This window comes from Nyctibius grandis (genome assembly GCF_013368605.1).
Source record: "Nyctibius grandis isolate bNycGra1 chromosome W unlocalized genomic scaffold, bNycGra1.pri SUPER_W_unloc_1, whole genome shotgun sequence".
Taxonomy (NCBI): domain Eukaryota; kingdom Metazoa; phylum Chordata; class Aves; order Nyctibiiformes; family Nyctibiidae; genus Nyctibius; species Nyctibius grandis.
In genome coordinates this window covers 8,991,968-9,008,203 of record NW_027167472.1, presented here as the reverse complement: position 1 = coordinate 9,008,203, position 16,236 = coordinate 8,991,968, and the positions used below count along the sequence as shown (strand labels likewise).

Sequence of the window (16,236 nt, the reverse complement as noted above, 5' to 3'; positions counted from 1 at the left end):
CCAAACAATTCACTTAAAAATTGCAGTGATTTGAATTTAAAACATCATATTTAGCAAGGTGATGCTCTAATAATCTCTGACCACTTTAATAGCTGTCTCTCATCCCCCCACCCCATTTGGCTACTCATTTATACACTTATTGTATCTGAGCAAGTGGCAAAATGGCAACAAATGGTGAGTCCTATCCAGAAATTGTGAAGCTTAGCTTTGGCTCCTGTACACATATTTCATTGAAGTTCAGCAGTGCCCACAAAGGCTACCATGTATGCACTGTAAAAAGATGACATGCTGTGGAATAGTTTAGCAAAAGGACTAAGGGGACCTCTGCCCACCCCCACCCCAGCATCATCTCTGAAGAAATTTAATCACTGCTTTAGACTGAAACATTTGGGCTATTTGTAATATAGATCTGAGATTAAATAGAAATGCAATTAATGCGCTAAACATTTATAGTTTGTAAAGTCAAAGTAGGCATATATTTTGCTCACAACATGGGGAAAAAAAGCGCGTTAACACTCTAAAGCCCTTATATATGAAAGTTTACTATTCCAGAGAAACAGATGACAATTCTATGAAATGGAAGGACAAAACAATTATTTATACCAAGAAAAAAAAGTAAAATAATTACTAAAAATCAAATGGATAATAAAAACTAATTGCACTGCCTGGACTAAATGAAAGGCCAACAGCTCTGCTGGGCATGAAGCAGGAGTTCAGTCTCCATTATGGAGCTTTCAATAGGTCATAAGATTTGCCTGTTACGAAGGCCAAGAGCAACTCAAGAACCAAATCTCTTCTCATTGTTTGCTGCTGACTTTGCAATTTCCATGCTCACTCCCTGCTTCAGCCCACAAAGGATGAATTGTGCTTGACCAACCTGACTGCCTTCTATGATGAAATAACTTGCTCAGTGGATGAGAGGAGAACTGTGGATATCATCTACCTTGATTTTTAGCACGGTCTTTGACATGATCTCCGACAACACCCTTGTTGACAAACTGGCAAGATTTGGACTGGAAATATGAACTGCAAGATGGGTAAACTGGCTAAACTGCACCATTAACTACCACCTTTTGGGATAAGAAAAGTCAGACTGGAAGCTAGTCATGAGTGGAGTTCCTCAGAGGTTGATTCTGGGTCCGGTACTATACAACATCTTTCTAAATGATCTGTATGACAGTATTGAATACACCCTCACCAAGCTTGCAGATGACACCAAACTGGGGGAGATGTAGATACACCAGATGGAAGAGCAACCTTACGGAGACCTCGGCTGGCTGGAAGACTGGGCCAACAAGAATTGATTGGGGTTTAACAAAGATAAATGTCAAGTCCTGCACCTGGAACAGAATAATCCCAAGCAGCAGTACAGGCAGGGGTCTAACTGGCTGGGGTGGAACTCTGCTGTAAAGTACTTGGGGATCCTAGTGGGCAGCAACCTGAATATGAGACAGCAGCGTGTCCTGGTAACAATGAAGGCAAACCAATACCTAAAAGGTAGTTATAGAGAAGATGGAAGTACTCCCTTCATAAGGATGTGTGGTGACAGGACAAAAGGCAATGGGTACAAGCTGCTTCAGGGGCAATTCCATCTGGATATAAGAAAATTCTTCACCATGAAAACAATTAAAAATTGAAATAGGTTATCAAGAGAAGAAGTGGAATCTCTCTTGCTGGACATATTCAAGATTTGGCTTGACAGGGCTCTGGATAACCTAATCTAAGGTCCTGCTTCCAGCAGATGGTTGGACCAGATGATCTCCAGAAGTCCCTTCCAATGTAGACTTTTCTATGATTCTATGAATCAAATTTAAATCACTTAGAGGAACTGATTGAGCAGAGTAGGTGACACATGACAGAAGGCTCTCAGTGGCAAACTGGCAACATCCTGCTGGCCATAGCACTTAATAATGTTGTAGCTTGGTAAGAATCAACTTCTGTAGCTATTCGGTAAGAGGCGAATAGTCTTTCATTTCAACTGCATGCTGCCAAATCAGGGACTTGGGATGCCACCATTTTGAAAGCTATAATGTAAGTTAGACATCTATAATAATTTCCTCGCTTTGCTAGAGGGATTTTAGCATAGGAGAGAAGATAATACAGGAAATGGATCAAAACCTTCAGTCTTCTGACTTTATACAATGTACTGCTTCCTCTACTTGGAAAACAATCAAAGGGACCTAGGGGTCCTAGTGGACAGCAGGATGACCATGAGCCAGCAATGTGCTCTTGTGGCCAAGAAGGCCAACGGCATCCTGGGGTATATTAGAAGGGGTGTGGTTAGTAGGTCAAGAGAGGTTCTCCTCCCCCTCTACTCTGCCCTGGTGAGGCCGCATCTGGAATATTGTGTCCAGTTCTGGGCCCCTCAGTTCAAGAAGGACAGGGAACTGCTAGAGAGAGTCCAGCGCAGAGCCACGAAGATGATTAAGGGAGTGGAACATCTCCCTTATGAGGAGAGGCTGAGGGAGCTGGGTCTCTTTAGCTTGGAGGAGACTGAGGGGTGACCTCATTAATGTTTATAAATATGTAAAGGGCAAGTGTCATGAGGATGGAGCCAGGCTCTTCTCAGTGACATCCCTTGACAGGACAAGGGGCAATGGGTGCAAGCTGGAACACAGGAGGTTCCACTTAAATATGAGGAAAAACTTCTTTACGGTGAGGGTGACCGAACACTGGAACAGGCTGCCCAGAGAGGTTGTGGAGTCTCCTTCTCTGGAGACATTCAAAACCCGCCTGGACGTGTTCCTGTGTGATATGATCTAGGTAATCCTGCTCCGGCAGGGGGATTGGACTAGATGATCTTTCGAGGTCCCTTCCAAGCCCTAACATTCTGTGATTCTGTAATCATACAATCATAGAATCATAGAATGGTTTGAATTGGAAGGGACCTTAAAGATCATCTCGTTCCAACACCCCCCCCCCTATTGGCAGGGACACCTTTCCACTAGACCAGGTTGCTCCAAGCCCCATCCAAACTATCCTTGAACACTGCCAGGGAGGGGGCATCCACGACTTCTCTGGGCAACCTGTTCCAGTGTCTCATCACCCTCACAGTAAAGAATTTCTTCCTAATATCTAATCTAAATCTAACCTCTTTCAGTTTAAAACTGTTAACCCTCATCCTATTGCTATATGCCCTTGTAAAAAGTCCCTCTCCTGCTTTTCTGTAGGCCCCCTTCAGGTACTGGAAGGCTGCTATAAGGTCTCCCCAGAGCCTTCTCTTCTCCAGGCTGAACAAGCCCAACTCTCTCAGCCTCTCTTCATAGGAGACGTGCTCCAGCCCTCTGATGATCTTCGTGGCCCTCCTCTGGACTCGTTCCAACAGCTCCATATCCTTCTTATGTTGGGGCCCCCAGAGCTGGATGCAGTACTCCAGGTGGGGTCTCACGAGAGCAGAGCAGAGGGGCACAATCACCTCCCTCGACCTATTGGCCATACTGCTTTTGATAGAGCCCAGGATATGGTTGGCCTTCTGGGCTGCAAGTGCACATTGCCGGGTCATGTTGAGCTTCTCATCAACCATCACCCCCAAGTCCTTCTCCTCAGGGCTGCTCTCAATCCATTCTCCACCCAGCCTGTATTTCTGCTTGGGATTGCCCCAACCCACATGCAGGACCTTGCACTTGGCCTTGTTGAACTTCATGTGGTTTGCACAGGCCCAGCTCTCAAGCCTGTCAAGTTCCCTCTGGATGGCATCCCTTCCCTCCAGAGTGTCGACCGCACCACACAGCTTGGTGTCGTCGGCAAACTTGCTGAGGGCACACTCAATCCCACTGTCCATGTTGCCGACAAAGATGTTAAACAGTGCCGGTCCCAATACCGACCCCTGAGGAATGCCACTCATCACTGGTGTCCTGGTTTGGCCCAAACCAGGCCAATTTTCCTTTCAGTGATTTTTACTTTCAGCTAAGTCTCTTCTAAGTAACTGCACTTTCTGAAAGTAACTGCATGTTTTTGCAGACAGTGTCTGCTTCTAGGACTGATAACACTCGAAGTTTGTAGTTATCACTGAGGCACCAGTAGAGATGTTATGCAGAAAGGCTCTTGCTGTACTTATTCTTAGAGAAACCAAGGTCACTGCTAAATTCCTCACTGCTTATGAGTGAAGAGCCGCAGGGGGGGTCGCACCCGCAGGGAGAAGCGGACAGGGCAGGTGACCCAAAAATTGACCAACAAAGGTATTCCATCCCATACATGTCATTCTCAGTATAAAGCGGGGGGATCACGAGGGTCTCGGCCCTTCGCCCTTCCTGCCTTCCCTTCCCTTGCTTCGCCTGCTGGTTTTGGGTGCTTCTGCTGCTTCGAGCTGCTTCTGCGACTTGAGCCTTTGGCCAGTGTCCAAGAAGGACTCTGTCCGTTTTCCTGCTGCCCCCGATCCCGATCCGTGCATCCCTGAATCCAGTTCTTGACCGTCGCTAGGCCCAGCCTGGGCCTTCCCGGAGCCTGCCCTGCAGTACCGGTGGTGACGTGGCCGACATCGGGGGAGCTCGATATTGGTTTTGTGTATATATTTGATTATTTCTATTATTACTATTATGCTCTTTTTGATTATTATAGTTTATTAAAACTGTTTTAACTTTCCAACCCATAAGTCTCTCTCTCCCTTTTCCCTTTCCCTTTCCCTTCGTGTGGGGGGGAGGGTTAACAGAGAGCGTCTGCCACAGGTTTAATAGCCGGCCCAGCTTTAAACCGTGACAACTGGTCTCCACTTGGACATCAAGCCATTGACCGTAACTCTTTGAGTGCAACCATCTAGTCAATTCTTTATCCACCAAGTGGTTCATCCATCAAGTCCATGTCTCTCCAATTTAGAGACAAGGATGACATTCAGGACAGTGTCAAATGCTTTGCACAAGTCCAGGTAGCTGACATCAGTTGCTCTTCCCTTCTCCATCGTAGAAGGCCACCAAATTTGACAGGCATGATTTGCCCTTAGTGAAGCCATGTTGGCTGTCACCAATCGACTCCTTGATTTCCATGTGCCTCAGTATAGTTTCCAGGAGGATCTGCTCCATGATCTTGCCAGGCACAGAGGTGAGACTGACTGGCCTGTTGGTCCCCAGGTCTTCCTTTTTTTCCCTTTTTAAAAATGGGGGTTATGTTTCCCCTTTTCCAGTCAGTGGGAACTTCACCGGGCTGCCACGACTTCTCAAAAATGATGGACAGCAGCTTAGCAACTTCATCCGTCAGTTCCCTCATGGCCCGTGGATGCACCTCATCAGGTCCCATGGACTTGTGCACCTTCAGGTTCTTTAGATGGTCTCGAACCTGATCTTCTCCTACAGTGGGCAGTTCTTCATTCTCCAGTCCCTGCCTTTGCCTTCTGTGACTTGGGCAGTGTGGCTAGAGCTCTTGCCAGTGAAGACTGAGGCAAAAAAGTCATTTTGTACCTCAGCTTTCTCCATATCTTGGGTAACCAGGTCTCCCGTTTCCTACTGGAGAGGGCCCACCTTTTCCCTAGTCTTCCTTTTATCACTGACACACCTATAGAAGCTTTTCTTGTTGCCTTTGACGTCCCTGGCCAGATTTAATTCTATCAGGGCTTTAGCTTTCCTAACCTGATCCCTGGCTGCTCGGACAATTTCCCTGTATTCCTCCCAGGGTACTTGCCCTTGCTTCCACCCTCTGTAGGCTTCCTTCTTGTGCCTGAGTTTATCCAGAAGCTCCTTGTTCATCCATGCAGGCCTCCTGGCGTTTTTGCATGACTTCCTCTTTGTTGGGATACATTGCTCCTGAGCTTGGAGGAGGTGATTCTTGAATATTAACCAGCTTTCTTGGGCCCCTCTTTCCTCCAGGGCTTTATCCCAAGGGACTCTACCAAGCAGGTCCCTGAAGAGGTCAAAATCTGCTCTCCTGAAGTCCACGGTAGTGAGCTTGCTCTGTACCCTCCTCGCTACCCTAAGGATCTTTAACCCCACCATTTCATGGTCACTGCAGCCAAGGCTGCCCTTGAGCTTCACATCCCCCACCAGCCCCTCCTTGTTGGTGAGAACAAGGTCCAGCATGGCACCTCTCCTCGTCGGCTCCTCTATCACTTGGAGAAGGAAGTTGTCATCCACGCATTCCAGGAACCTCCTGGATTGCTTGTGCCCTGCTGTGTTTTCCCTCCAACAGATATTGGGGTGGTTCAAGTCCCCCATGAGGACCAGGGGCTTTGAATGTGAGGCTACACCTATCTGTCTATAGAGGGCCTCGTCCACTCGTCTTCCTGGTCAGGTGGCCTGTAGCAGACCCCCACTATAATGTCTCTAGTCCCTGCCCTCCCTTTAATCCATAAGCTCTCAATCAGCTCCTCTGACTGAGAGAAATGTGCTTAGACCACGGCTTGAGACTGTTCTTGTTTTATCAATCCAAATGGCTACAAGTAAGGAAGGCTATCTGAGACTGTGCAACATCTCTCTTGTCTGCACAGCAGCACCTTCTTTCTGTGTACATTAAACCCAGCTATTGAAACACATTAAACACAGCTAGGCACCCACAGTCCAGGAGGTTCCTGCAGAGCATTGATGATAACTTTTTGACACAGGTGGTGGAGGAGCCAACACGGAGAGGTGCGCCGCTAGACCTTGTGCTAACAAATAATGAAGATCTGGTTGGGGATGTAAAGGTGGGGGGGGGGGTAGCCTTGGTTGCAGTGACCACAAGCTGGTGGAGTTCAGGATCCTTCGTGGAGGAAGCAGGGCAATAAGTAGGATCACAACCCTGTACTTCAGGAGAGCTGAATTTGTCCTCTTCAAGGACCTACTTGGGGGTATCCCATGGGTTAGGGCTCTAGAAGGTGGGGGGGTCCAAGAGAGCTGGTCAATATTTAAGCATCACTTCATCCAAGCTCAAGATCAGTGCATCCCTATGAGTAAGAAATCAAGCAAAGGGAGCAGGAGTACAGGCTGGGGGTTGACCTGCTGGAGAGCAGCTCTGCAGAGAAGGACCTGGGAGTTCTGGTGAACAAGAAGTTCACCATGAGCCAGCAATGCGCCCTTGTGGCCAAGAAGGCCAATGATATCCTGGGGTGCATTAGGAAAAGTGTGGCCAGCAGGTCGAGGGAAGTTATCCTCTTCCTCTACACTGCCCTAGTGAGGCCACGCCTGGAGTACTGTGTCCAGTTCCAGGCCCCTCCAGTTCAAGAAAGACAAGGAACTACTGGAGAGAGTCCAGCAGAGGGCTACAAAGATGATCAGAGGACTGGAGCATCTCTCTTAGGAGGAGAGGCTGTGGGAGCTGGGTCTGTTTAGCCTGGAGAAGAAAAGACTGAGGGGGGATCTTCTCAATACTTGCAAATACCTTAGGGATGGGTGTCAAGAGGATGGGGCCAGACTCTTCTCAGTGGTGCCCTGTGACAGGACAAGGGGCAACGGGCACAAACTGAACCATGAGAAGTTCCATCTCAATATGAGGAAAAACTTTGCTTTGAGGGTGATAGAGCACTGGAACAGGCTGCCCAGGGAGGTTGCAGAGTCTCCTTCTCTGGAGATATTGAAAACCTGCATGGACATGACTCTGTGCAACATGCTCTAGGTTAACCTGCTTTAGCAGGGTGTTGGAGTAGATGATCTCTAGAAGTCCCTTCCAACCCTTACCATTCTCTGATTCTTTGATTTGGTCAAAAATAGCTCTGTAAAGCCAGCACAGCTGCTTGAACCCATGAAGTGCTACTCCACTGTTGCATCTCAGCATTCTTAGCATTGTCTACTTTTGCTGGAAGTTTGCCTAACTAGGCCCAGCAAGATCGCCCTCTCTCTGTTTATTTGCATTTGAACTATCAGACCTTCTCCACTTGATCTTGGGCACAACCACAAACCAGAGAACACTATCTCACAATATGTGCCTAAGCCAGTATTTGGAGCTCCAGGGTTTGTGTTCCCTGCCCCCGTCCCTTCCAAACCCACCTTTTCTCCAGATATGTAATCCTGGAGCATGCCCTAAAGCTGAACAAAACACAATGCTATGATACCTTCAAGGACAAGCTTGCACCTAAGTAAAAGTACCTCTTGAACCCTTACACTTACTAAGACAGCTTTATTATATGCCTTTTGGATCCTTGAACAGTCCTTAGCCTGTTTCTCAAATGCTCCTTCAAAATAGCCTTTACAGCAGAAAAAAAGTTTGAAAGATATAGGTCTACTTCATTTCCTTGGTACAGGAAGGACTCTAAATAACCAGCATTGAAAAGTGGCTTGCTACAAGGGATTATGTCAGTGGTTGCAACACCAGAAGCTTCTCCGAGAAAATGATGGCATGTGAAACATGTTTGCTCACCAGCAATACAATACTCAAAAACTCTGTCCAACCTGCAAGCAGGCAGAGTACTATCCCAACACACAGGTTTGAATTTTGGCAGCCAACAGACCTACAAGCATTAAGTGTGATAGCTGTGGACAGGTGTACTGCGTCTGGCTGGGATGGAGTCAATTTTCTTCATAGTAGCTTGTATGGGGCTATGTTTTGGATTTGTGCTGAAAACAGTGCTGATAACACAGGGATGTTTTAGGTATTGCTGAGCAGTGCTTGCACAGAGTCAAGGTCTTTTCTGTGCCTCACGCTGCCTCACCAGTGAGTAGGCTGGGGTTGCACAGGAAATTGGAAGGGGACACAGCCGGGACAGCTGACCCCAACTGACCAAAGGGATATTCCATACCATATGACGTCATGCTCAGCAATAAAAGCCTTGGAAAGAAGAAAGAAGGGGGGGGGGGGGGCATTTGGAGTGATGGTGTTTGTCTTCCCAAGTAACCATTATGCATGATGGAGCCCTGCTTTCCTGGAAATGGTTAAACATCTGCCTGCCGATGGGAAGTAATGGATGAATGCCTTATTTTGCTTTGCTTGTGCATGCAGCTTTTGCTTTACCTATTAAACTGTCTTTATCTCAACACACAAGTTTTCTCCCTTTTACCCTTCTGATTCTCCTCCCATCCCACTGGAGGGGGAGTGAGTGAGCAGCTGTGTGGGACTTAGCTGCCCACTGGGGTCAACCAACAGCAGGAATCTCAGCCCAGAGTGCCACAAAAGATGCCTCTTCTGAATTTGCCTGTAGTTAATAGAATAGGAATCCCTAATCCTGCTTTTAGCTGGATTAAAAGAAAAAAAAAATGGGGGGGGGAGCCTTAAAGAAAAAAATAAACATTCTAATTTTTGTCTTGTTCCTAAGAACATGTGAGGAAGATGTTATGAAGAGAAAGATTTCAAGCAAGCAGTCAAGGGGTATTTTTAAGCCTCTAGAATTAATTGATACATCCTACCACAGTGTTTATGATAGCAAGCACTTTAGAAACACATATATAGGAAACATCCTTGGCCTAGGTCTGAGTTGTAAATTAGTCTAACTCTTGCTAAACAGGTATTTGACAACTGTTGACCTCTCTAGAGGAAAAGCTTAAAAAGAATTTTAAATCTGCCCCATTTCTACTTTGGTAAACTTTATATTTCACAGAAAAGAAGTAAGATGTACTTAAGCTTGATCTATTCAACATATCTGAGCTCACATACAGAGAAAAAACTCAATGTATCAATCTGAAAGAGTGGTGTTCTGTTCAGCATTCTCTTTGTCAGATATAGATATATACAGGGACATCTTTACCTCTGTGCAGAACTATATGATCAATCATGTTATGTTTGTATTTGGTGTGATATAGGCAAAGAGGACAACGAAGGTCTTTGGGTCCTTCCTCAGGAACTGCCGAATGCCCAGCTTTCACGTGCATAGTAAAAGTAGATCTGTGAAATGGGAGGGAGACATGGAAGCAGTCAGAAGAGGTGTGTATGGAACACTGAAGCGTCATAGCTCTATTACAGAAGTGGTGTATAAAATGGTACAGTACCACTCAGCCTTCACTTCATAAAGCCACATGGCATTTCAGCAGGACTACTCACATGGCTATCACATGAGCATAGGTATTTGCAGGCTCATATCCCTAAGTAACTGAACACACATTCTGCACAAGATATTCTTTTGCAGTGATTGCTCTACAGTCACATTGCAATAGTTAAGATGGCAAATTATTTCCAACTTCTGTGCTCATTATTTGCTTGCCTTTGGCAAAGAGAGAGATTTTAGCAAGTTGAGTAAAAACCTTTCAACTGTCCTAGACTTTGAAGGGTGAAAAAAAATTATTTCTGATGGAAAAAAAAAACCACCAACACCTCAACAACCTCTCACTTTGTAGGACTAGCCCCACAACAGCTGAAATGTTCAGATTCGAGATATGAAATAGACTTGCACTTACAGTGACACCAAGTTGATAAGTTTGAAAGTCTCAATTACGAGGACCTGAAAATGCAAGCCTGAGAATACTCCACAAATGAACAGTACTTTTGCACAACAAATCTCATACCATTAGCTGCATACTTAAAAGATACAAGAGACATACATGCAGAGGAAATTAACTATGCACCTATCAAGCCACAAGGTCAAGTACTAAAATGAGAGGTGTTTGTAAACTTGGGGGAATTAAGTAATTTTTTTTTCCTGGGTTAGTGCTAAAGCTTGCAAGAGCTAAGGTGCTGGCTGCATTAAATTACAGAATTTAAAGCCCCTTTGAAAGTTCTCAAAGTCTGTTAGCTTGAATGCAAAACAACTTACTAACACAACTGGTTTTGGGTCTGATCCAATGGTCATTGAAACCAATAGGTGAGTTTTTAGCAACTTCAGTGAATGCTTTCATGTGTTTAATTTTCTATGGTGGCTGGAAGTTTTATTTTTAGAGCTCACATGTGTATGCTGTACATTTAAAGACGAAAGACTTAATCCCAGAAAGTTTGAGACACCACAATAAAGAACACAACTCTCACTATGTAACTATGAATGTATGTAATTACAGCTTGATTTAAGGCAATTTTGTTTAATCCTGGTAGGAGAAAAGGGCAATAGGAAAATGTGAAAAGATACATTGAACATCTCAAGAGTTGGAAATGCTTAAAACAAATAATAATCTGGACCAGCAATAGTAATCTGAAATTAAACAGGAAGTTATGCCGTGTAACCAGCAAGGAGCTGAAGCAACAAAGCCTGATCCCTTATGGAAGTATAACTTGAGGCTGCTCTTGTATGAGGTCTCTCATGTCTAATGTCTAGCATACAGCTAGACATGTACACAATACAGTGGGTGAACAATTGGCTGAAGGATCAGGCTCAAAGTGTTGTAGTAAATGGGGTAACATCTGGCTGGTGGCCAGTCACTAGTGGAGTTCCCCAGGGCTCAATTTTAGGGTCAGTTCTCCTCAGTGTTTTTATCAATGACCTGGACATGGGAGTTGAGTGCACACTAAGTAAGTTTGCCAACGATACTAAATTAGGAGGAGCTGTGGACTCCCTCCAGGGTAGGGAGACCTTACAGAGAGATCTTGATAGATTAGAGCGCTGGGCAATCACCAATCATATGAAATTTAACAAGGACAAATGCCGGATTCTACACCTGGGATGGTGTAATCCTGCATGTATATATAGACTGGGGGACAAGAGGGTGAAGTGCAGCCCTGCAGAAAGGGATCTGGGGGGTTTGCTTGATGGTAAGCTCAGCATGAGTCAACAATGTGCCCTGGCAGCCAAAAGGATCAACTGTATCCTGGGATGCAATAAGCACAGTATAGCTAACCAGTTGAAAGAAGTGATTGCCCCACTATACTCAGCATTGATGCAGCCTCACCTCGAGTACTGTGTGCAGTTTTGAGGGCCACAATATAAGAATAATATAAAAATATTAGAATGTGTCCAAAGGAGGGCAACAAAGATGGTGAAAGGACTAGAGGGCATGACTTATGAGGAGAAGCTGAGAATACTAGGTTTGTTCAGCTTAGAGAAGAGGAGACTGAGGGGTGACCTCATTGTTGTCTACAACTTCCTCATGAGGGGGAGTGGAGAGGGAGGTGCTGATCTCTTCTTGCTGGTGTCTGGTGATAGGACAAGAGGTAATGGCTTAAAGCTGAGTCAGGGGAAGTTCAGATTGGATATTAGGAAAAGGTTCTTCACTGGCAGGGTGATCAAGCACTGGAACAAGCTCCCCAGGGAAGTGGTCATGGCCCCAAGTCCATCAGTGTTCAAGAAGCATTTGGACAACACTCTTAGATATATGGTTTAACTTTTAGGTTGCCCTGTGTGGAGTCAGGAGTTGGACTCAATGATCCTCGTGGATCCCTTCCAACTCAGGATATTCTATGATTCTATGATTCTAAGGTTGAGCATAATTCTTCAACAGAACCTCTCTCCTTTAACCAACCACACTATGTATTTTCACAAATCTCCTAAGGACATAATAGCTTTGAGACCTTGAATGTCAGCTAATGGGGCTATGACTGAGGGTTCAAAATATCAGAAGGAAACTGAGAAACAGCACAACTGCATAAACCTTTTTTTCCTTAGGGAACATGGCTAAACACCCCCTCCCCCCAAAAAAACCTTTAAGTTTTGCAATGTTTATTTTGATTTGCTGAAATGTTTCTATATGCTATCAGACACTTTGGAGTACGCTTTATATTTCAGCCAGATAAATTGGGGGGGGGGGGTAGGGATTATGAAAGTTTTCTTCATAGAGGGAATAGAAATTCTATAACCTACCTAGAACATTTGACTGCCGCATGCTTCATGCTAATTGTTCCCAAAATATGCCTTATTTTTGGAGAGAAAACTCCTCATACTTGACAGCGAGGACCAGCATCTAATTACAAATTGTGAGGGGGGGAAAAAACTCACTCCTTGTACTATTTACTGTAGTGAGTACAACCTACTGCAAGTGTTTCTTATGCTTTTCTCTTCAGCAGATGGTACAGGCTGTTGTAGGAATGAAGAATTACATGGATGCTGCTATGATCTGGTATGGCATTTCCCTGGTCACCATTGGTCATATTTCTCTTAGCTACAGCCAGTTCTCACAAAGATTTCGGAAGTCTTTTGAAGTGCTAAAAAAAAATTCCCATTAGAAGTTCAGTTTATTTGTTTTGCACAATACTTACTTAAAGCCTGTATAAAAGGAACAATCTTTGCACTTGAAGAGTTTCTTCCCTCCATGCTTGTCACGGTAATGACGTCGAATGCTCTGTATGTAACCCGAGGAGAATTCACAAAATTCACAGTTAAGGATAGCTTCTGTTTTTTCCACTCCTGCAGCACTCCCAGAAAGTAAGATTTGACTGATGTTATTGTTCCTGGCCAGAGCTGCAGACTGGTAGTGGTTCAACTGTTGCTGAACATCAGGCGGTTCTGAGTATGAAGAGTCTATAAAGAAAGAGAGAGAGAAGTTGTCATTCCAGGTGGGTCAATGAAATTTAAAAAGATTCCAGGCCTGCTCCAGCAGGCAGCCTTCTGAAGAGATAAGAGGATTACCATTTCTTCACCTAACCTGATTTGTATTCTACAATGTAAAAGGTGGTCAGTTGAGATTAGGCTTTTTAAATCTGATCTGGGAAGGGATAAATATATGAGAGTAACCTATTAAAGACAAAAAGTAAAAGGAAGTGGATACAATATTTTCCTCCCCCCCTATACAATCCAACAGAAGGCTGTCACACCATTTTAATGTCATTTAAAAAAACACATACTAGATATGTTTCAGCACACGAACTGAAAAGTAGAATACTTTATTAAAAAAAAGAGAGGGGAGTCTTGGAAGTTTCCTAATACGTTGATTTGAATGTGAAAGTTAGGAATTCAGCTACTTTTTCCTATATAATCCACAACTGCCCATGAATGGTACAAATGAAAGCAGACAAAGCACAGATGAATTTCAGTGTGACATTCCTGAAAAGATAACAAAAGGCTCTTTTCTTAAGCTTTTTGTAAAGGAAAACAAAAGATGATTTAAAAAAAAAAAAGTCAGAATACAAAGTGTACCAGCCACCTCCTGTTTTGATGGGTGCTTCATTTCCAAAGTATAATTCTCTGAGGCTGCATATGTATGAATTCTCTAAACCACATACTTGTTGGAAATTAATACCATCCATTCTAACCAATTAGTAAAGAGAAACAAAAGGCAAACGAGCCTGTACAGCACTCAGCGTGTGGACTTCATCTGTCTTCAAGAGAGTAAAATGGTTGCTTTCTTTTCTCACTGCTATAGAGATAGTTATATATGCTTTAGAAATGAAAAACAAACCAACAGCAACAACAAACAGTACCAAACAAAAACAAAACATAGGGAGGAAAATGTCTCCAGGCTCCCCAGCTTCATCATCAGGTGTACAGCAGAGACATGAAAGCTTCTGCTAAAATGATTCAAGGTTTTTTTGTTTCTTCGGAGTCGCATGAGCAGAGACTGGATCACAATATATTTATCCTCTTTGTTCTCACTTCTACAGCAGGTTTGCTCACCACAGACAGCTCACAATGAGTTCTACTGGTTCAAATCTTAAGGCCCTGTGTCACTCACAGCTGCTTCCAGCCTGCCATGAGGCAATGAAAGCAACTGTGGGAAAGAAAAATAAGCACACTTCATACTAAAATTTTATCCAGTAAAAGAAGTACACACATTTAAGAAATACACAAGCAGCCAGTGGTGGCTGGAGAGGCACTTTGTGTATGCGGGTGGTACGTATACCTCTGAAGGGAATGCAGCCTGCAGACAACCCATGCTGGAGCAGGCACACAGGGCAGAAACCGTTACATATATCACCTCAACCTTCTACACCACCCATTTCCTTATTAGAGGAATTTTGACAGACTAGTGTAACTTGTGAAAATAAAGGAAGATGAGACTGGGGAGGGTAAGAGGATAGGTGTTTATGTGTTTTTCTAATTGTTGTTGTTTTTTTCTCAATGCCCAAATCAGCGATGGGAGGTTTGTGCTGGCCGGCAATAAATTAACACAAGCAAAATTCTCCAACTTTAAACTGTTTTGCCCTTGAAGGTATGCCAGCACGTTGTAGGAGGCTTCAAGTGGAGCTCCAAAAATATTTGCAACAGAGGTTGCAAATCAAGCAGACATTCTCTCCCAGAGTAATGGTTTGCTAAAGGAAGCAGTAATAAATGCTCAGTGCGAAAGGGAGAGCCTTAATCAGACTTTAGTAGCTAGTGGTGCTAATTAGCCAGATTAAAGACTATGCACTGAGCCACTACAGGAACAGTCAGTGAGCACAAAATGTCTGGTGTGACTGCCATTGACTGGACTGGGATCCTGAAACCTGGGATGATGATATTTGGGACTCTAATGATGAATTAATAACAGAAGCCTATCAGGCAGCCCCTAGTTACTGTAATTAAGTAGACCTATGCAAACAGGGGCATTGTTCCCCAGAACATGATCACTCAACAGGTCCTTTACTCAGAGCAAGATTAAGGCTGTATGGGAAACTTATAGCCAACACCCTCAGGAAACTGCCTTGCAGTGGCTATGGAGGTACTAGGAAACCAGAGGAGGTGGGATACAGCTGATGGCTCAGCAGAGCAAAGCTCTTGGGGGTTTGAGTCCTATGCCACTTGTAAACACTGCCCTATGTAATGGGAATGGATTTGGGGATCAGCTGACAGAAGGATATGTTAAGAAATGGTCTGATCTTGCTGATCCCAAAAATAAGATATCCCCATGGAGAGACTGGGAAGAAGGAGGTAATTGACTGCAGTTGCTTGGGTTGATGGAATGTGTTCACAGGCAAGGGGGAGGGACCCCAATAAGACTGTGGCCACTGATGCCATGGCCCAATAGCTCTGGTGGTTAGACAGTTATTAATGTCCTCCTGGTATCACCTGACAGCTCGGTGGGATGCCCTGTTGATCAACAAGTGACCTATATGTACTGTACTAGGAAGAGCATTGTTGGTAATGTCTAAAGTCCAGTGGTCTGATTGACCTCAAAAAAAAACATCAGGAAGGTATGGGAATTCTCCATGCTCCTGCCCTACACACTAGGACTTATGGATGGTTCTGAAGGAAAAGGGGGAGAATATGACTGAGTGGGATGAAAAAAACCCATTAGATATCTAGAACTGTGAGTCAAGGAATTGCAAGTGCAAGGCAAAGGTCAGAGCTCAGTTAAACCATTGGCTCCTCCTGCTCTGGCCTCCAGGCCACATACTGTTTGGGTAGCTGAATTGAACTTACTGCATTATAGGGGCCTCACCACTGGTCTGGCAGCAAATGGGGATTTGGATGAACCTATTGGACTATCTGGGTACCTCAACAGTACTATGCTCTAGCACACGCTGCCCTCATCATGCAAAAAAATAATAAAAAAAACCAAACAACCCCACACCCGAGTTTTGATGTATGCACACCCCTGGTTACAGCCAAATGACCAAATCTTTATATCAAGT

The 16,236-nt window shown here is 44.5% G+C and overlaps 1 protein-coding gene across 5 annotated transcripts in view; it reads right to left on the bottom strand.

Moving 5' to 3' along the window:
* The window catches only part of LOC137677122 (zinc finger protein 462-like), a 148,574-nt gene that overhangs the window by 22,198 nt on the left and 110,140 nt on the right, over positions 1-16,236 (bottom strand). For all 5 annotated transcript variants that reach the window (XM_068424307.1, XM_068424311.1, XM_068424309.1 and 2 more), the window contains 2 exons: positions 12,946-13,207; positions 9,578-9,714 (listed from right to left, as the gene is read on the bottom strand). In XM_068424307.1, coding sequence (XP_068280408.1) covers positions 9,578-9,714; positions 12,946-13,207 — 399 coding nt within the window. The remainder of the gene's footprint in view (positions 1-9,577; positions 9,715-12,945; positions 13,208-16,236) is intronic.